General features: G+C 40.4%; 1 protein-coding gene across 2 annotated transcripts in view; it reads right to left on the reverse strand.

The window, feature by feature from the left end:
• The window catches only part of LOC126184966 (sodium-coupled neutral amino acid transporter 9-like), a 347,307-nt gene that overhangs the window by 95,416 nt on the left and 229,387 nt on the right, over window positions 1-22,504 (reverse strand). For both annotated transcript variants that reach the window (XM_049927662.1, XM_049927663.1), the window contains exons 4-5: window positions 13,781-13,875; window positions 1,373-1,530 (exon numbers count right to left, since the gene is read on the reverse strand). In XM_049927662.1, coding sequence (XP_049783619.1) covers window positions 1,373-1,530; window positions 13,781-13,875 — 253 coding nt within the window. The remainder of the gene's footprint in view (window positions 1-1,372; window positions 1,531-13,780; window positions 13,876-22,504) is intronic.

A 22,504-nucleotide genomic window follows, 5' to 3' on the forward strand; every position in this document is an offset into this window, starting at 1 on the left:
TCAGTACACCAGCATGCTCCTATTTTCATTTACTTCTTCCATATGGCATCATATTTTGGGGTAATTCACTATTAATAGAAAAAGTATTCATTGCACAAAAGCATGTAATCAGAATAATAGCTGAAAGTTTCATATCAGCTCATACTATGCTGCAGAGTGAAAATCTCATTCTGGAAACATCCCCCAGGCTGTGGCTAAGCCATGTCTCTGCAATATCCTTTCTTCCAGGAGTGCTAGTTCTGCAAGGTTCACAGGAGAGCTTCTGTGAAGTTTGGAAGGTAGGAGACAAGATACTGGGAGAAGTAAAGCTGTGATGATGGGGCATGAGTCATGCTTGGGTAGCTCAGATGGTAGAGCACTCTCCTGAGAAAGGCAAAGGTCCTGAGTTTGAGTCACGGTCTGGCACGCAGTTTTAATCCACCAGGAAGCTTCATATCAGTGCACACTCCACTGCAGAGTGAAAATCTCATTCTGGAAACATCCCCCAGGCTGTGGCTAAGCCATGTATCTTATAATCCTTTCTACCAGGAGTGCTAGCTCTGCAAGGATTGCAGGAGAACTTCTGTGAAGTTTGGATGGTAGGAGATGAGATACTGGCAGAAGTAAAGCTGTGAGGATGGGGTGTGAGTTGTGCTTGGGTAGCTCAGATGGTAAAGCACTTGTCTGTGAAAGACAAAGGTCTCTAGTTTGAGTCTCAGTCTGGCACGCAGTTTTAATTTGGCAGGAAGTTTCATATCAGCACACACTCTGATACAGAGTGAAAATCTTGTTCCAGAATGATAGGTGATGCCCACACAAAGAACTTCTGAATAACTATGTGTAGTCAATAGATGAATTTTTAGATACGAAGTACAAATTGAAAAAAAAGGAAAGAAAAAGAGAAAGAAAGAAATTATGTCATGTAAAGAAACATTATGGCAAATTGACGTGTTCCATGTCATTATGAAATGTCATGATCATGATCTATGGAGCAAGTATTAACATAATGTAATGTTGTGTAATAGAAGAAGAAAATCATCTATATTAAATACCTGAATTTCAAAGGAAATCTGCAGAAACACACTCAGAGAACTTACAATACTAAGTGTACTTTACTAGTTACTTTGAGAAAATCATGACAATTTAATGAATGGAGGGGTATGTAGACTTGTGTCTCTATAATTTAACCAGCTTATATCGCTGCACAAAATGGTCCATATTCAAAGGAAACTACATCTAGGAACTCAAATATTCATTGTTTTACTGCAACCACCCTGTAAAATAGCCCATACAATCACTGTACACTACATAAAATTCATTCTAGGAAAATAAATACTGTTATATTTAATTTTATACATTAAGCTATGTTACACAAACTGCATAACTATCTTACCATGACATTTTTGTACTTCAAGTAACTGATATGCTGTGTAGAGACACAAAGCACCCATTAGGATCACAATCAAGATCCCAGTCCACAGACCAGCTCTTTCAATGCCCCATGGCATAGTTAGTAGAGATGACCCCATAATGGTATTCCATACTGCAAATCTAACAGTAAAAAATAAAAATAATGGATTTTGAAGATGTTTCCCATAATCAACTGCTACAAGCATATCATTTACAGAAAGAAATTTGTTGAGAAATCCTTAAAATTACATGCATATTTATGACTTTCACAAAACAACAGACAATTTTTCACAACAGAAATCGAAGTCCCTATATCACTATAAATCTCTAAAGCTTCACATTTTATAAGTGTTTTCTTATAAATATAAATGATATCACCATATTTTCAAGCAATTATTGGTTCTACTAAATTCACTGACCACAAAGTACTAATCATTCAATGAATTAGAAATATAAAATAACTAGAAATTTGTTTCAATGCTGAGAACTCACAAAATTAGGGAAAATATGTATGTTTGTTTTAGACACCTGAGTACATAAACTATTTAATCCACAATTTAACAGGTGTTAATCAAATGTTAGCATGAATTTTTTTTCTGTTCACATGAAATGTGCAAGTGTTATTTTTATTGGCCCTGTGAACTACATCACAGAGAACAAGACAAGTGTTTTATTGCAGTGAATAAACGCAAATATTTTACTTGTAAATATTTCAAACATGCTGTTAGATTATATACTGAAGCACCAAAGAAACTGGTGTAGGCACACATATTCAAATTCAGAGATACGTAAACAGGCAGAATACAATGCTGTGGTCAGCAATGCCTATATAAGAAAACAAGTGTCTGGCACAGTTGTTACATCATTTACTGCTGCTACAATGGCAATTTATGAAGATTTACGCGAGTTTGAACTTGACATCATAGTCAGAGTATGAACGATGGAACCCAGTATCTCTGTGGTAGTGATGGAGTGGGGATTTTCCCATATGACCATTTCACAAGTGTACTGTGAATATCGGGAATCCCATGAAATTTCAAATCTCCGACACTGCTACAGCTGGAAAAAGATCCTGCAAGAACAGGACCAATGACGACTGAAGAGAAATGGTCAATGAGACAGAAGTGCAACTCTTCCACTAATTGCTGCAGATTTCAATGCTGCGCCATCAACAAGTGTCAGCATGCAAACCATTCAATGAAGCATCAGTGATATGGGTTTTCAGAGCCAAAGGCCCACTTGTGTACCCTTGATGACTGCATGACATAAAACTTTACACCTTGCCTGGGCCTGTCAATACCGACATTCGACTGTTGATGACTGGAAACATGTTTCCTGGTCAAACGAATCTCATTTCAAATTGAATCAAGTGGATGGACAGGTAAAGGTATGGAGACAACCTCATGAATCCATGGACCCTGCATGTTAGCAGGGAGCTGGTCTAGGTGGTGGAGGCTCTGTAATGGTGTAGGACGTGTGCAGTTGGACCCCTAATACATTTAGATATGACTCTGACAGATTATACATACATAAGCATACCATCTGATCACATGCATCCATTCATGTACATTTCAATCGACTTGGGCAATTCCAGCAGGACAATGCAACACCCCACATGTCCAGAATTGCTATAGAGTCGCTCCAAGAACAGTCTTCTGAATTTAAACACTTCTGCTGGCCAAAAAACTCCACAGATATGAACGTTATTGAGAATATATATGCCTTGCAATGTGCTGTTCAGAAGAGATCTCCACCCCCTCATACTCTTACAAATTTATGGACAACCCTGCAGGATCCACAGAGTCAGTTCCCTCCAGCACTACTTCAGACATTAGTTGAGTCCATGCCATGGTGTTGTGGCACTTCTGCATGCTCGCGGGTGCCCTACATGATATTAGACAGGTGTACCAATTTTTTTGGCTCTTCAGTGTAGTTTTATTCCTTACAAAACTGAACCCATAATAAAACCAATAGAGGCACTTGTTAAACACCTTAAAGCTTGAAGGTTTGAAAGTACCACCAGAAAGGATAAATATATTCCAACACTGGGTGGATCAGGCTGATGTGCATCATTACTCCCCCCATTACAAAGAGTGGGCTTCGAACATTTAATATTTGGTAGAATTCCCAAAGTTTGCGGCTTGTCTTTCTTCTGACTACTTCTATATACTGCCTCTGTGTGAGGTGTTGATCCAGAGTTACCCAAAAATACCTTGTGGTGAGCCTCGACAGAAAGTTTTGGCTCTGGAGAGATGATTTGCTATTTACTGGAATACATAACTGGTTGTGTATTTTCAGAATTTTTTGTTTCTGTTGCTACTGTGTGAGAATAGCAGTGTCATCATCATATTGTGCTCCTTGTGTTTGTAAGGAGTAAAGCATGATGGCACAATACAGATGGTACAGTACTGGGACTAAAACAGAACTTTGGAGCAGTCTGGCTCTTATGTGACATTTTGTTGACTTATAGTTGTTTATATTAACAGTGAATGTCCTATTTGTCCTATTACTTGCTTGTCTCTGGTGCCCAGAAGTTTTATAGTCTCACCAAATGAGAATATTTTCAAACTCGAAAATTTAAGAGAGACAACTCCTTTTCACTCTGCAGTCAACTGCCATATAGTTCACATCTATTTGCACAGCAGGAGTCAGCAAAACCCTTGTATAAATCAGTTATAGTGGACCAACTGGAGTGTCTACTGACACTCAGTAATTTTTTCCTGTGGAAAGTATAGCTTTAGTAGCTACAATACTTGTTGCAGTCTTCAGGCCAAAGATCGGTTTAATGCAGCTCTCCATGCTAATCTATCCTGTGCAGGCACCTTCATCTCTGAATAATTACTGAAATCTACAGCCATGTGAGCCAGCTTACCTCATTAAGTCTCTATGGCAACGTTTACCCCTTACACTTCCCTCCATTACCAAACTAATGATTTCTTGATGTGTCAGGATGTGTCCTACCAACTGAGGCCTTCTTTTAGTTAAATTGTGCCATAAGTTTTTATTTCTCAAAATAAAGTCAGAACCTTATCATTAGTTACTAGACCTATCCTTTTAATCCACAGCATTTTTTTGTAGCATCACATTTCAAAAACCTTTGTTCACATTTTGTCTGAACTGTTTGTCACCCACATTTCAGTTCTGTATAAGGCTACACTACAGACCTTCATAAAATATGTCCTAACACTTAAATTATATGGGATCTTCATAAACTCCTCTTTTGCAGCTTTCCTTGCTATTGCTAGCCTGCATTTTATACCCTGTCTTACCTCAACCAGTTTCAGTTATTTGCAGCCAAAACAGAACTTATTTACTACATTTCATGCCTCATTTTCTATTCCCCTCAGCATCACCTGATTTAATTTAACTACATTCCATTACCCTCACTTTTACTTTTGTTGATGTTCATGTTATAATGCCTTTTGAAGACACTGCCATTTCCATTGAGCTACTTTGCCATTTCTAATAGAATTACAATGTTATTAGAAAACTTTAAAGTTTTTATTTCTTCTTCCTGATCTCTAATTTTCCTTTCAACTTTCTCCTTTGTTTCCTTTACTGTTAAACAGAACTTATTTACTACATTTCATGCCTCATTTTCTATTCCCCTCAGCATCACCTGATTTAATTTAACTACATTCCATTACCCTCACTTTTACTTTTGTTGATGTTCATGTTATAATGCCTTTTGAAGACACTGCCATTTCCATTGAGCTACTTTGCCATTTCTAATAGAATTACAATGTTATTAGAAAACTTTAAAGTTTTTATTTCTTCTTCCTGATCTCTAATTTTCCTTTCAACTTTCTCCTTTGTTTCCTTTACTGTTTGCTGAATTTACAAATTAAGGAACATCAAGGAGAGGATACAACATTGTCCTATCCCCTTCTCAACTGCTGATTCCCTTTCATGCCCTACCATATTATAACTACTCCCAGATAATTTATGGAATTAACTGCTTCCAGTTGCTGACCTGCTATATTGTAGCTAAATGATAAGGGATCTTTCTTTCTATGTATTCGCAGCACAATACACTTGTCTACATTGAGATTCAATTGCCATTTCCTGCACCATGCATCAATTCGCTGCAGATCCTCCTGCACTTCAGTACAATTTTCCATTGTTACAACCTCTCGATATACCACAGCATCATCTGCAAAAAGCCTCAGTGAACTTCCGATGTCATCCACAAGGTCATTTATGTATATTGTGAATAACAACAGTCCTATGACACTCCCCTGCGGCACACCTGAAATCACTCTTACTTCGGAAGACTTCTGTCCATTGAGAATGACATGCTGCGTTGTGTTATCTAGAAACTCTTCAATCCAATCACACAATTTTCATAATATTTTAAGTGGTTTATACTTCTGTAATAAGATAGTTTATTTATATTAATCTTTACATGATGGGAAATTTTCTTGCTTTGATAGGTGAATGTATATTTTATTGCTTCTGATAAAAATAGTCTTGCCTGAATTAAGCTTTTGTATACATTTTTTCATTCTGTTTAGTTTTCCAGAAAGTTTTGTGGATGAATTTTATAGCCATTTGAATTTTAAAATACACTCCTGGAAATTGAAATAAGAACACCGTGAATTCATTGTCCCAGGAAGGGGAAACTTTATTGACACATTCCTGGGGTCAGATACATCACATGATCACACTGACAGAACCACAGGCACATAGACACAGGCAACAGAGCATGCACAATGTCGGCACTAGTACAGTGTATATCCACCTTTCGCAGCAATGCAGGCTGCTATTCTCCCATGGAGACGATCGTAGAGATGCTGGATGTAGTCCTGTGGAATGGCTTGCCATGCCATTTCCACCTGGCGCCTCAGTTGGACCAGCGTTCGTGCTGGACGTGCAGACCGCGTGAGACGACACTTCATCCAGTCCCAAACATGCTCAATGGGGGACAGATCCAGAGATCTTGCTGGCCAGGGTAGTTGACTTACACCTTCTAGAGCACGTTGGGTGGCACGGGATACATGCGGACGTGCATTGTCCTGTTGGAACAGCAAGTTCCCTTGCCGGTCTAGGAATGGTAGAACGATGGGTTCGATGACGGTTTGGATGTACCGTGCACTATTCAGTGTCCCCTCGACGATCACCAGTGGTGTACGGCCAGTGTAGGAGATCGCTCCCCACACCATGATGCTGGGTGTTGGCCCTGTGTGCCTCGGTCGTATGCAGTCCTGATTGTGGCGCTCACCTGCACGGCGCCAAACATGCATACGACCATCATTGGCACCAAGGCAGAAGCGACTCTCATCGCTGACGACGACACGTCTCCATTCGTCCCTCCATTCACGCCTGTCGCGACACCACTGGAGGCGGGCTGCACGATGTTGGGGCGTGAGCGGAAGACGGCCTAACGGTGTGCAGGACCATAGCCCAGCTTCATGGAGATGGTTGCGAATGGTCCTCGCCGATACCCCAGGAGCAACAGTGTCCCTAATTTGCTGGGAAGTGGCGGTGCGGTCCCCTACGGCACTGCGTAGGATCCTACGGTCTTGGCGTGCATCCGTGCGTCGCTGCGGTCCGGTCCCAGGTCGACGGGCACGTGCACCTTCCGCCGACCACTGGCGACAACATCGATGTACTGTGGAGACCTCACGCCCCACGTGTTGAGCAATTCGGCGGTACGTCCACCCGGCCTCCCGCATGCCCACTATACGCCCTCGCTCAAAGTCCGTCAACTGCACATACGGTTCACGTCCACGCTGTCGCGGCATGCTACCAGTGTTAAAGACTGCGATGGAGCTCCGTATGCCACGGCAAACTGGCTGACACTGACGGTGGCGGTGCACAAATGCTGCGCAGCTAGCGCCATTCGACGGCCAACACCGCGGTTCCTGGTGTGTCCGTTGTGCCGTGCGTGTGATCATTGCTTGTACAGCCCTCTCGCAGTGTCCGGAGCAGGTATGGTGGGTCTGACACACCAGTGTCAATGTGTTCTTTTTTCCATTCCCAGGAGTGTAAATGTTTTATGCATTGTTAGATCTATGTTCATATAACATTATTTTTAGTATTTTCTCTGCAATATAGGAACTTTGTTTGGAAATGTACATGTAACCCTCAGAGGGAGATACACACTTTGTATATTATTTACTTGGCATGTACAAGGCCTCAACCTGTTGTAGCACTCTTTCTGTCTTTGCTTTATTTATTTATTTATATCCCATAAATCCAATACTGTGAGGCATTCGCATGGATGTAGGACGCGTCAGAATTATTACAAATAATACAAAAGGAATACATAAAAGTACCTCTTGCAAGAGGATATGAGGTATAAGACAAAATACACATTAATAGGTATAGAAAAAATTACATTAAAAAATATGGTAGATCTTAATAGCTAAATGAAAGACACAGTAATGTTAACAGTGATTGTGAGTATCGTAATGCACAATAGCACATCAAATTAGTAAATGAAAAAATCAATTACAGTTAACTCTACTGAAATATTCTTCTATCGAATAGAAGGAATTATCTAATAAGTACTGTTTGAGCTGTTGTTTAAATTTGGGAAGCTCATGGATAAGTAATTTCAGTGATGGTGGGAGAGCATTGAACACCTTGCAGCTCATGTAATGGACTCTTTTTTTGTACAATAGTAAGGTTTTTTGATTCATAATGGAGGTCCATCTTCCTCCTGGTATTGTGGGTATGATATAAATCATTGGCTTTGTACGATTGTCCATTTTTACCAATGAAACATAACAGGGAGTAGATATATTGGCATGCAGTTGTCAGTATCCCTAATTTTATGAAAAGGTTCCTACAAGAATGTCTAGCCTGGACTCCGCCCATTTTCCTAATAAGTCTCTTTTGGGCAATCAATATTTTTTTGGTTAGTGGCTGATTACCCCAGAAAACTATGCCATACAGCAATAATGCATGGAAATAACTAAAATAAGCAGTTTTTGTGGTGTCTCTGTCACATACAGTGGAAATAATACATACAGCGAATGTTGCTGAGCTGAGTTTTTTGTGGAGGTGTAAAATATGTTCAGACCATTTTAGGCTGTTGTCAATGTGTACACCCAGAAAGCTGGTTGACTCAACTTGTAGTAACTCACTACCATTCAATGTAATACTTAATTGATCCTCAACTTTTTTCCTTACTTTGAAATGTACAAACGTCTTATTATCATTTAGTGATAACCCATTATTTACAAACCGTCCGCGGCTCGTGGTCTTGGGGTAGCGTTCTCGCTTCCCGTGCACGGGGTCCCGGGTTCGATTCCCGGCGGGGATTTTCTCTGCCTCAAGATGACTGGGTGTTGTGTGTCTTTCATCATCATTTCATCCTCATCCACTCACAAGTCACCGTAGTGGCATTAAAGAACTTGTGGAGTGGCGGCCGAACCGCCCTGCAAGGGGTCTCCCGGCCACCAATGCCATACGCTCATTATTATTTACAAACCAATTACATACTTCACTAAAGACAATATTGGCCGATTCCTCAGGATTGAGGTTGGGAGTTTTGTTGATGAGGATAGAGGTGTCATCAGCAAAAAGAGTAAAGTGAGTTTTAAAGCTGGTATGCAAGGGAAGGTCATTGATAAAGATGAGGAAGAGAAGGGGGCCAAGTACAGAGCCCTGAGGAGCACCACAGCCAATAGAGCCCCAGCTAGATGACACAGAGCACCCCTCAGAGTTGTTCTACATGACCTTATGTTTTCTTCCAGCTAGGTAGGATTTAATCCATGAGCCAACTGAGTCACTTATACCATAATATTCAGCCTTTGCTAAGAGCATTTCATGATTAACACTATCAAAGGCCTTAGAAAGGTCACAGAAGATACCAACAGGAGATAATTTATTATTAAAAGACTCTAAGATTTGATGGGTGAAGGAAAAAATAGCTTGTTGCGTTGATACACCCTGTTGAAATCTGAACTGGCTACCGTTTAATACCTTATAATTCTTGAGGTGTTCAATAAGTCTCTTCTGAACCAATTTGTCAAGAATTTTCTGTGCTACATTATCATTTTCTATCTATAAATCCATGAATGCTATAGCTTTGTATCCACACTATCCCTACAGTGTTTGAAAAATAATGTTAGCAACTTATGATTTTTGTTGTGAGTCCTTTGTCTTTCATAGCCATATCAATAATTTCAGTATGTTGTCAATACATTATTTTTCGAACCAACCTTCAGTGTTGTTACATAGTGAGTAACTTCCTATCATTCGTGCAAATATGACAAGTACTGGTGGCTATATCTTTTTCTGTGTGTACACACACATTTATATGTTTACTTCTACATCTTCCTGTCATCTTGAGTAGAGGTTCAGACAATTTTTCAGTGACAAGGTTCCTTACACTGTTGAAGAGGCATGATCACGATCATACATTCTGCTGGTCTGTCTAGTGAATTCATATTGGTGGTCAATTACTCCTGGATGCTACTCAGTATTCTTCTCTTATGTTCTGGCAATTGGGTATTATGTTTGTTTCTTGTACATGATCAGTAATATAATTTAAGGCTATCCTTATTTAATATACTCATCCATGAAGGTAAACAGAATACTTGATGAATAATGTAAAATATTATGTCACATACTTAAATGAGAGATATTTAAACTGCCAATTTTAACTTATAAATTTCTATATTCTATAATGATTTAATGCAAATCTTGATAATATGTAATCGAATTATCCTGACTTTGCTATCTTAAAAAAATCAGCAATTACTTCAGTTGTATCCTAATTGAACACCATCACTAATGTTTGACAGAAGTGAAACAAAATTTGTATATTATGATGATTTGTAACAAATTCAATTTAAACTTCCATGTTATATTTCTTGAATATGTCTAGATAATAGTATATTTACAGACCTCCAGCATGCTGCTGGTGAAATAGGTCAGGAACTTTTTCTTTATTGAAATAAATGATTAGAATTCCATCAAATGTCATATTAAGAAGTATCCTCTACTTATTTATTTATGGCGATTAGTTTTGAACATTATGTCCATTTTTGAACCATCTGTCTTTGTAAGTAATTAACATGTTTGAGAACAGCCACAATAGACAGTCCAGAATGGCAACACAAATAGTTCAAAACACAGTAGAAAACCTATGTTGAACAGTGCAGAGTTTTATTTTGAATTAAATGTTGACCTCTTAAAAATTTTGCATGGATGTTTGTATTATATGTATTCTATTATAGTAGATGCAACAAACAGCTGCTTATAATAAGCAATCTTTATTTATGAGAGGCTTTTTAGGCTTTAATGCCATTTTCAAGGCCATCTAGATTGATGTGATGTCCATATTAAATCATTAGTGGACTGTCTTATAACTGTCACTGTTATAATAAAATGGTAAATGATGTCAGTATATTGAAAATAAAATGTTAATTATGATGTGACAGTAGTTTGGCAGTACCACTCTTATGGTGCTATATGCTTACTTGTGTTTGACTGTTTACATATGGTGTTGTAATAGTGGAAGTGTCAAGCGTCTGACACATCATAATTAACATTTTATTTTCAACATATTGTCATCATTTACCATTTTATTAAAACAGTGACAGTTCTAAGACAGTCCACTAATGATGTAATATGGATGTCACATCAATCTATATGCACTTGAAAATGGCACAAAGCCAAAACAGTCTTTCGTAAATAAAGATTTCTTATTATAAGCAGCTATTTGGTGCATCTACCATAATAATCATGTTGTTATCTGACATATATAATGTTACTTCCCCTAAAGAGGAAAAATTATATGTATTTTTGTATTTGAACTCTTCATGTAGTTTGAAAATGGTTGGTCAGGAGAAAGATACAAATTCTACTATTTTTTTTTCTAATTATTGCTATTTGTGAATTAAATTTTCAAATGTTTTAAGTAAAAAACTGCAATATATATATACTCATTAAATAAGGTTTTCTTTAAAGGAAGAACATGCGAACATAACATTCCAGTTTAATATATGTATTTTTTTAACTAAATATTTTATTTTTAGGGAACTGTTTTTCAGGAAATTATTTTCTTTAGATTTGTCAAAAATAAACACTGGGCAGTTCCGTTATATTGCTATCCGAATTTTGAAAATCTTACATGCTTGTAATGGAACTGATCAATGGCTCACTTCTTGATACAGTCACATAAATGCATTAATTGGCACATGGACATCCTTCAGATATCATAAAAAATTTTGGCTCTTGATTATGATTAAATAAGTTGTAGAGTGTTATTTCTCTTATGTACAAATATAAAGGAAGGAAGAATGGAAGGAAGGATGGTTGGGTTTAATGTCCCATCAGCATCAAGGTCATTAGAGATGGAGCATGAGCTCGAATTGTGTCAAGGATGGGGAAGGAAATTGGCTGTGTCATTTTAAAAGCAACTATCCCAGCATTTGACTGGAGTAATTTAGGGAAATAACGGAAAACCTAAATCTGGAGGGCTGGATGTGGGTTTGAACCATCATCGTCTCAAATGTGAGTCCAGTGTGCTAACCACTGAGCATTCTCACTTGGTATAAATATAAAAACTTGTAGTGACAAATTTGTGTATAACAATTTGAAAAGCATGTGTAATGTGAATTTTGTAAAATGTTAATGACATATAACTTTTACTTTTGATTGTAAAGACCAATAATATCAATAGAAACGTCTTTGCATTGCGACTTGAACATCTCTGGTCACATTAGTCTAACTTTTTGGCAGGAGTCACCACCTTTCTGCAATACAGTACGGTGTATTAACACTGTTCTGTTCTGATCTGATCCGTAATGCTGTGCTCAGTACTCCAATGTGCCTTCTATTATTAAGTGCACATTTCAAGTGCTTTAGTACACCAGTCTTAAAGATTAATGGGGAGCAACTCAGCTGTACTATTACACATTTAGTGTGCTACAACTGGTACCATTCTTAGAAACATATCATATGTAATGTTAAAGACCAAATCCAAATCAATTATCACAAAACTTCTGCCAACCATCTGGCAGAAGCATGGTGAGCAGGTATGGCATTCTGCTCACCATACTTCTGCCAGGTGGTCAGCAGAATATATAGTTATATAATATGCTGTATAAGATACATAACTGATGATTTTTTAACATAAGAAACTTTAATCTGAAATATGTGTTCTTTCTTCCTTAAATTCTTAGACCATCCTTCATGAACTCTTCAAGTGAATATCAAAATTTCTCCACCAGTTTGTCATATACTGTTTTCAGTGATTCTTAGTTGGTATTGAGTAGATCTTTTCCTTTTACTTTGTCACATATTTCCATACCCATATGCTGTCGAGTTGGAGCTTTAAGTTTCAAATGATGGAATGTAGCATAAAAATATTTTGATTTCTGGTATTGTTACTGTATTGATGCTGATTTGCTGCAAATAAGTCAGCGTTACAATGAACAAAGATAATCTTTTGATAGAGGTACAGTGAAGGAGCACTTGGAATAGTTAGATTTTTTATAAGTGGGTGACATTATTTTCTTCAGTTTGAATTCTGCATATTTTTCATTAGGATCTTTAAGTGTTAATATATGTGACATATTTTTCAGGCTGCCTCAAAATATTGTGCCATACCCTATTACTACTCATTTATTATGGAACCAGTAATTTATATAATTCATGAAGAGCAAAAAGTTTCTGCAAAATTTTGTTTCTAAAATTTATTTGCGAGTAACCAAAAATCTGAACAGCTTTTGCTGAAGCTGGAACAATCCTTAAGTTTCAGCTAATTTTGAGAAACTTCAAGAAGACCCCAAGAAAGAAAGAAACAAGGTAACTACTTTCATTTCGAATAGTGGTTCTAATTATGTGCATTAATTTGCCTCCTTTTTTCTTTTTTTTCCATATGCAGTCCTGAATAATGGTCACCACTTAAGACTGCTAGAAAAACAAAAAATCATGATTTTTAAAAAAAATACTGTCGATAGAAGGATGTGACTAGAAGTGGTCTTCTTTATTCCTAAGTTATGGACCTATCAAATTTAATTCTAAAACAGCACGCAAAGGATGAATAAATAAATAAAATGCACTATTGGTAATAACAACTGAGTTTCTTACGTATAAAAACTTGTTTGAAGGATGAAAAGCTTCTTATTCAGAATGCATGGATAGTGATTCCCAGATGCAGTGAAGAATTTATAGCTGGCAGGGGTGGCCGAGCGGTTCTAGGCATGGATGCTTGTGGTGTTTTTAGGTTAGTTAGGTTTAAGTAGTTCTAAGTTATAGGGGACTGATGACCTCAGAAGTTAAGTCCCATAGTGCTCAGAGCCATTTGAAGAATTTGTAACTGACAGAGAATTTACATAGACCAAAATTGTAAAATACTGTAACATTACTTAATTTACATTAATTTTTCTAATAAACTTCATTATTAGAAACATATTAAAAATTTTCTTACATTGTAACAAAGCTGCTCTGTTTTGGACTCTCTTGGTCTCTCCCAGGAACATATGGCACAAACACTGATGTAGGAATTACATGATCAGGTACCACCTACAACAATAAATTCATTATTTACTGAAAATACAACCAGTGAAAGAGGAGAAAATCATTTAATTCTACTGATTTTCTCTAAAATAATGACATGAAAATAGTATCTGACGAGCCTGAAAAACCAGGTTTCAATCCTGACAGATTTTTGAATTATATAGCCAACATGTTGGTATATTCAGTCAGCATATAACTAAACCGAGTCTCCCCAGAAGTCTCACAATTTGCCCTATAACTTATAGATTGTGCCATAACTTTCCTTCTTCCCTAATTGAGTTCTGTACCTCTTCATTAATTATTAAATCTGCCAACATAATCTTCAGTCACTCTGTATTTCAAAAGCTTTTATTCTTTTCTTGTCTGTATTGCTGGTCGTTCACTGTTTGTATCTATATATTAGGCTAACTCCAAGCAAATATTTGCAGAAAAGCTTTCCTTCATTTAAATTTATTATGTATGTCAATATATTGCTTTTTTTTCAGATATACTTTTCTTACTACTGACAGTCTGCATTTTACATGATCCAGTCACATTAATGTGACTACCGCATATGTTAGGCATCAATGTGCAGTAACTACTCACAGACTGCAGTTATCAGCACTAGCAGTGGACGGTATACAAAATCTGTCTGGGGAATGCAGGAAACAGTGCAGTCATTGTCATAGGACAGAAATGGAGTGACTTATCCGATGTCCAAAAGTTCATTATCATTGACTTTTGGGTTAATGGCTAAATTTGTAAACTGTTCATGTGATGCCATGGTTAAAGCATACTGTGCATGGCAAAATGGTGCTAACCAAAACTGGCACAGAGGCAACTGTGGTGCATCATGTGCCATAGAGGACAGGGGTGAACAATGGCTGTGGTTGATGTATATGGCCAATAGGTATGCAACTGCTGGCAACTGACCACCCAGATGACCAAGGGGCTATGAACAATGTCTTCTCAATGAACATTCAGTGAATGTTGCTGCATCTGGACCTTTGCAGCAGGTGTCTGGTTCATGCATCTATGTTGACTGCTGTTCATTGGTGACAAAGGATGGAATTTGCATACCAATACTATGATTGGATTCCCACTGAGAGGCAACAAGGACCTTTCCAGACGAATCTCATCAGCATGAAATGTCTGAAATAAAACACCCTGCAGTTATCATTAGAAGAGTCCGGGCCAGAGGAGGGAGTGTTATGACTTGGAGAATGGTTTTGTGGCATTTCTTCAGTGATCTTGTGGTTCTGGAAGGCATATTGGATCAACACAAGTATGTATGTGTCCTTGTGGATCATGTCTATGCAGTTTGTTTTTCCTCGACATGATGGCATCTTCCATCAGGACAATGCAATGTGCCACACAACTCACAGTTTATGTTAATGGTTTAAAGAGTGCCAGGATGCATTTATCATATTCCCCTGGCCACCAAATATGCTGAATTTGAACCCAATTGAGAATCTGTAGGACCACCTCAGTCGGGGTGTTTGTGCAGTGGATCTTCAACTGAGAGACCTAGAGCAGCTGGCCATGGCACTAGAGTCAGCATCACTCCACACACATGTCAGTACCTTCCATTACCTGATTGACTCTCTTCCTGCATATCTCACAGCTGTCCATGCTGCAAAATATGGTTATTCACGCTTTTGACAGGTGTTCACATTAATGTGATTGGGCAGTGTATCTCTCTGCTGTGGATTATATCAGTTATCTTGCTGCATGAACAGCAAAACACATGTGTCAATTTAAGTATCTCATTTCATAATTTAACTCTCTCAGCACAATCTGCCATAATTTTATCACACAATATTATCCTTCTTTTAATTTTGTTGTTCATATTAGGATCTCTTTCCAGGACACTATCTATTCTGTTCTATTGATCTACTAAGTCCTTTGCTGTCACAGAGAATTACAGAGCCTTTTCCAAACCTTCAAAATGTTTAGTTGCTCTCCCTTAACTTTAATTCCCATTTTTTAAAATCTATTAGGTTTACTTGAGTGTTTATACAGTGTACAGATTGAATAAAATCTCACACCCTTCTCAACTGCTACCTCCCTTTCACATACTTTGCTTCTTATAACTACAGTCTAGTTTCTAAACTTGAGGTAGATAACCTTCTGCTCTCTGTATGTTATCCACTTTGACTCCCATAACTGCAGTACGTTTTCTGAACAAGTTTTGGACAATTTTGGTCTTGTTTAGCACCAGAGCTGATACCAAATTTAATGATTCGTGGAAATCCTCTCAGTTGTATTATTACATGTCTTTTGTAAACTGTATGCAGCAGGATGTGCCTGTTCAGCATACTTCTGCCAGTCTGTCAGAAGAATATGTTATTAATATAATATACTGACAAGATACATAACTGATAATTCTTTTTAACATAACAAACTTTAAGCTGAAATATGTGTTCTTTCTTGCTCAATTTATCAGACCATCCATCAAGAAATGTTCAGCTGGATATCAACATTTCTGCACCAGTTTGTCATATACTTTTTTCAGTCATTCCAAGTTAGTACTGACCAGATCTTTTACTTTGTCATAAATTTCCATACCCATATACTATGGAGTTTAAGCACCGTTCACTTTCAAATCATGCTAGACAGCATAAAGCTATTTTGATTTCTGCTATTGTAACTGTGTTGAAACTGATTTGGTGCAAATAAATTAGTGTTACTATGAACAAAGATAAACAGTTTGTAGGTGTATAGTGAGGGAGCACTCGAAATACTTAGATTTTTTATAAGTGAATGATATTATTTTCTTCAATCTGCATTGTGCATATTTTTAATAAGAATTTTTAAGTGTTAATATTCGTGAAATATTTTTTGTGCTTCCCCAAAATGTAGTTCCATATCCTATCACCAGTTCAAAGATGCTGTGATATACTATTTTCCTGATGTTCATGCTGGCTGCATTGTGTAACATCATAATCGCAAATGCTAGGCTATTTAATTCATTTGCAAGTTACTGCATATGAGAGGCTCATCATAAGTTTTTATCTACCTGCATTCCTAGGAATTTCACATAACTAGTTTCCTATAAATCATGGTTTTTGCGATTCAATTTAGTTAATAAAGTTTAAAACAAAATGAAGTAAGTTCTTTCCATGTTTATTTTTAACCCATTTAGATTAGACAAGTTATTTAATTTTTCTAGGGTATTTATTACAGTTACAGGAATTTGGTCAGTACTTTTAGTTTATGGGTTTAGCGTTGTAGGGTTGCTGAATCCAATGATGCACGCTACACCACATGTAATAAACACTATTTTTATTTCCCGTAAGCACACATATACAGTTGTTTACATTCTGTATTCTCGGTACACGTCCGTACACTTTCACGCGCGACCACAGACTAATTCAAAGAGCTTGCCAAAAACAAAGATATTACACGCGACTTGGTCGATAGTCGCCACATTAGCCCCCCCCCTAGAGTGTGGAGCACAAACATAAATATTGGGGCATACATGTAAAGGGAACACCCAGGGGGGAGGGAGAGGGTGTTTAATCAGAAACCATACCTTACATTACATTACATTAGTAATTGAAGTCTTCGAGCCAGCGAGGGGGGCGGATGGTCCTGCCTGACCGGGTGAATCCTCGTACAGCAGTTGAGGGATCTGGGGAGGGGATGGTGGGTTGTGAGGGGCCAGGATAGCGGATCTGAATGCCTGTGGCGGTACGTAGGACTTTGACCGTTGATGGGTCAGTACCAACAGGCAAGGGGACAGACTGGAGGAGATGAATGTGAGTTAAGTTGTCACTGGGGAAGCTGGCTTGTTCGTAGAAGATGTACACATTACCCGGCTGCATAACAAAAAACACATTAGAGCTGCAAATAAGATCTGTGTTGACATTCACTACCACTTCCTTATACGGGTTGACAGAATCTCCACACGAGTCGTCATCGGTGACATCACACGCTCTGAGGCTGGTCCCTGATACATCACTGAATCCTAACAGGGGAGAGGCGAGGGGCTGCCTGTAGGAGGGTAAGTCATCACACGCATCACTCTGCATAGGAATGTCACACGCACCTGTAGCACTGTCACACGACTGGGAGTGGGGAACGTCACACGTGTGGGAATGGGCGTCGCTCATCCATGGACTGTCGGTAGATGCCTCATGCGAGGTGGGTGCAGCAGGGGATGGGGTCTGACTGGGTGGGGTATCGGGCAGTTCTCCCAGAGTCCATGCAGGTTTGAGGCGGCAGACGGATACCGTTTGAGGCGTGCTGTTAATGAGCACTTCGAACGTGTTGGTACGCCGTGATATGACTCTGTGCGGGCCCGTATATGGAGGTCTGAGTGCCGGTCGGATGGTGTCATCACGCACCATGACATGAGTGCACGACGCCAAGTCCTTATGCAGAAATACGGGAGGGGGCGTGTGTGGTCGAGGAGGCGGCACGCGGATGTTAGCAATTAGCTCCTTGACCTGCCCGACGAATGTCGAGTCGCAGATTTGATCTGGAGGAAGTGAAGGCTCGACTAACTCTGCTGGGAGTGTGAGGGGTTCTCCATACAGTACCTCTGCCAGGGATGCGCCAAGGTCCTCTTTGTACGCGGCCCGAACGCCTAACATTACCCATGGTAAGGCATCGGCCCACTCACCTCCGTGGCACATCAGGGAAGCTTTAAGCGTTCGGTGCCAGCGTTCCACAAGCCCATTGCTCTGGGGGTGGTATGCTGTAGTCCTAAATCGTTTCACCCCACACAGTTCACAAAGCTGTCGGAAGAGGGCAGACTCGAACTGGCGGCCCTGGTCGGTGGTGACAGAGACTGGGCAGCCGAAGCGCGAGATCCACATTAACAGCAGGGCTCGGGCCACTGCATCGGCTGTGATAGTAGTGAGAGGAATTACCTCTACCCAGCGGGTAAACCTGTCAATTGCGGACAGTATGTAACGGAAGGGGCCTGATCCGCTCTCATGGAATAACGAATTTAAGCCTTAAACTGCAGGACATTAATACGCCCTTACAGTGGACTTTCGTTATCGCGGATGTGGATGAACCCGTGCTTGGGGTAGATTTTCTCTTAGCCCACGCACTGTCACCCAACCTACAACGAGGTACACTAACCTTTAACTCGGGAGACCGTACCACCGGTTCAGATATCTTACCCCTCTCATCCGAAAGCGCCATTCTGCTGTGTGAGCTAGCGGAAACTGCTGTTGCAGTGCTTTCTCTTAGATCACACAACGACGAACTTCGGGACAGCAATGGGGCCCTCCGCTTACGCATCGCCGCCGTGCAAGCCAAGCTCACGGACGCGCGTAAGCAGACCGCCCAGCTGTCGCACACGGCCACGCCCCCAACCCCCGCACCACTTCCTCGCACCTGCAGCCGACGCCACTGTAAGGGCGTATTAATGTCCTGCAGTTTAAGGCTTAAATTCGTTATTCCATGAGAGCGGATCAGGGAATTATTGGCGGCTCAAAGCGGGGGGCAAGGCTGAAGCTCGAATTTAATACCTGCGGACAAAGGTATCACACTAACCTCGGCCCCCGTGTCGACTAGAAATGAAAGGCAAGACACTGCATCTTTCACGTACAAGCATCCTGGCGCGTGAGGAGAAGAAGTATTTAGTGATAGGCGTCTGTGCGGTGCAACGCGGCCCGTAGCGCCTGAATTGGGTCGCGTTATTAGTTTGGGAACGCGCATGGAGAACGACATTTCTTAGCCGCGTCGCCAAAGCGGGAGTGGAAATAACACCAAGCGTGGCGGCGCGTGGCGTCGCCCGTCGCGCTGGTTGAGGTCGAAGCGGCAGTGGAGGGGGACTTGTTTGTAGTTCCCTCCGATGGCGACGCTGCAGTAGTGCTGGTAGGAGAGGAGTTACTGCGGCGGTTGCCAGGCGGCGTTGGCTCCGCGCGCATGCGTGGAGCGAGTCGTGCGCACTCTGTACTGCAGGATGGGAACTGCCGCGCAGGTGTGTCAACCCCTGAGGCCTGAGGGCACCCTGGGGGGGGTATGCGGGGGGGGCAGAATGTTGTAAACCTGGTCTGCGATCTTCAGATTGGCATCTAGTGGGGCCGAAGTTACATGCAGAAGGTGAAGTTGAACTTGCGGGGGAAGTTTCAGCAACCAGATGGTCCAAAGTGTAATGTCCGGCATGTGATGCGTGTCAATCATAGCGCGGAGATGACGCCAGAGTTGCGACGGGGACCTGGATCCCAGCGATTCCTGACTGATGAGGCGGATAGCTTCCTCTGTCGATGTGGATAGTCGCTCGAGGATGGTGCGTCGGGCGAACGCATATTTGTCCGTAGCGGGGGGCGAAGCCACAATGTCGCAGATCAGATCCAGTTCGTCATGGAGGTGACACAGTAAGCATAGGAACTTCGAATTGTCGTCGGCGATGCCGTGTAGCTGCAGGACGTGGTCGACCAAGGCAAACCATGTGCGTGGGTGATCCTTGCGAAGGGGTGGTAGCTTCGGCCAACGGGTGGGAAAGTCTTGACATAAATGTTTATCAGAAACTGTCTCTCCCTGTCCATAGTTCTGCAACGTAATTGTCTCGGGTGCAGTAGCGGTGCACCAGCTTCCGCCACTGTCAGTGGCACGCGGCACGGTAGGCGCGGCTGGCTCGACCTTGGTCGAGAAATCAACGAATCGAGCGGTCGACGGAGTAACGCCGACGGGCGTAGAATGGACCGGCGCGGTAGAATCGACCGTAGTCGACCGATGTGCGGCGATCGACGGAATACAGTTTCCGGGCCCCTCCCCTACAGGTGCATTAAAATAGTTAAAATCACCTAATGTTTGTGGAACACACGCGGCAGGAACGGCGTGTGCCGTCAGAAACACTCGTAAAGCGGACGCTGGTGGTGTAGGGGGGGTTGGTGCAAAATCCGGAGTTCCGGCAGAAATATGAACTCTCCTGTCTTGAGCGTCCGGCTCGATTTGCACAGTCACTGATTCGGGTGGAAAATTCACACTTGCACTTGGGAAACCTGTAAACATAGTCACTGGGGTTTGAGCACATTGTGTCGGCTGTTGAGCACTCGGAACACATGGAAAGTTCGTATTGGATGGAATACGTTCATATTCAAAGTTTTGTGCGCGGAAAACGTTCTGATGGTACGGAACACTGTCACACAACGGCTGACTCATGTACGGTAACGGAAAGTTATTGTTCGTACCTGATGCCGGCACACGTGGCTGTGGAATTGTATAAACACTGTCCTGTTGAGTACAGCTAGTCGATGTGTTCGGAAACTGCGTAGAACTATTGCGGACGCCCGGTGAATAATTGTAAAACCATGCCGAAGCGTCCGTTGGAACACTTAGTTGGCACGTGTTCGGTGTAGCAGGCGGCAAGCGATCCATTGTGTACTGCTCGACGGTATAAGATTTCGTTGTAGCACTCGCGAACAAAATTCGGGGTCACCAGTATGGGTTTAGCGTTGTAGGGTTGCTGAATCCAATGATGCACGCTACACCACATGTAATAAACACTATTTTTATTTCCCGTAAGCACACATATACAGTTGTTTACATTCTGTATTCTCGGTACACGTCCGTACACTTTCACGCGCGACCACAGACTAATTCAAAGAGCTTGCCAAAAACAAAGATATTACACGCGACTTGGTCGATAGTCGCCACAAGTTTAAATGATTACATAGGCCTATGTGTCATTTTCACATAAAACTGAATGACAGTCATTACTGGGTAGTAGATCATTTATGTAAAACAGAAACATGATGTGACCCAAGACTGAACTTAGGGGACTCCCTGCAAAATGGTTTTCCATTCTGAAATTATATTTTCCTCTCTCTGATATTACAACCACCCTTTGTCATCCATAAGCTATGTAGGACCATAGCCATTCTAATTCAAAGCTCTTAAATTCACAAGTTTCCAATTTAGTGACTAGTAAGCTGTGGTTCACACTGTAAAATGTCTTTGATGGTTCATAAAAAAATTCTGTAGCATGCAGGGAGTTACCTAGAGAAGAGCTAGTTTTTTGTACACATTCATTGATGGAAGCCACTGTATTTTTGCGTTTTAGATATTATGTTAAATTATTGTGCAAAACTTTGGATTTATTTTGTGACCACCTTCTCAAATATTTTTGAGGGTGATGTAAGAAGAAGTTGTGTGATACATTCTTGTTTTGAATAGTAGTTAAACAACTGATACTTCAGAGTATCTGGGGAAAACATTTCTTCACAAGACTGATTTACTACTGTGGATAATGGATGCACAATTATTTTAGGGATTGCTTTTAACACTTTGTTTGGTGTTCCACCCCAGCCTGCTAATTTCTCATTTTTTAGTGATAGTATTGCATTTTCTATATCTTTTGCTGTAGTTAAGCTGAATTTATGAAAGGTTCACTTTCATATTGTTCAGTGCCAAAGAAACTGACCATATCTGTGTAATTTTTTGCACCATTGTTTGATTTATTTACATTTATAAACAATTCACTTAGCAACTATGACATTTGAGCAGTGTTTACAATAGTTTTACCCTCTACCTTAATTTCATAAATATCATGACCACTAGCTGTAGTGCCTGTGCATCTTTGATTACTGACCACAGAGCCTTTCACTTGTTTACATCTTACAAAATATGTTTTTCAATAATTATGCTGCCTTGCAGTCTTCTTAAAAATATCATTGTAATTTTTTCATAACAC

This window comes from Schistocerca cancellata, chromosome 4 (assembly GCF_023864275.1).
Source record: "Schistocerca cancellata isolate TAMUIC-IGC-003103 chromosome 4, iqSchCanc2.1, whole genome shotgun sequence".
In the NCBI taxonomy this organism is placed as follows: Eukaryota; Metazoa; Arthropoda; class Insecta; order Orthoptera; family Acrididae; genus Schistocerca; species Schistocerca cancellata.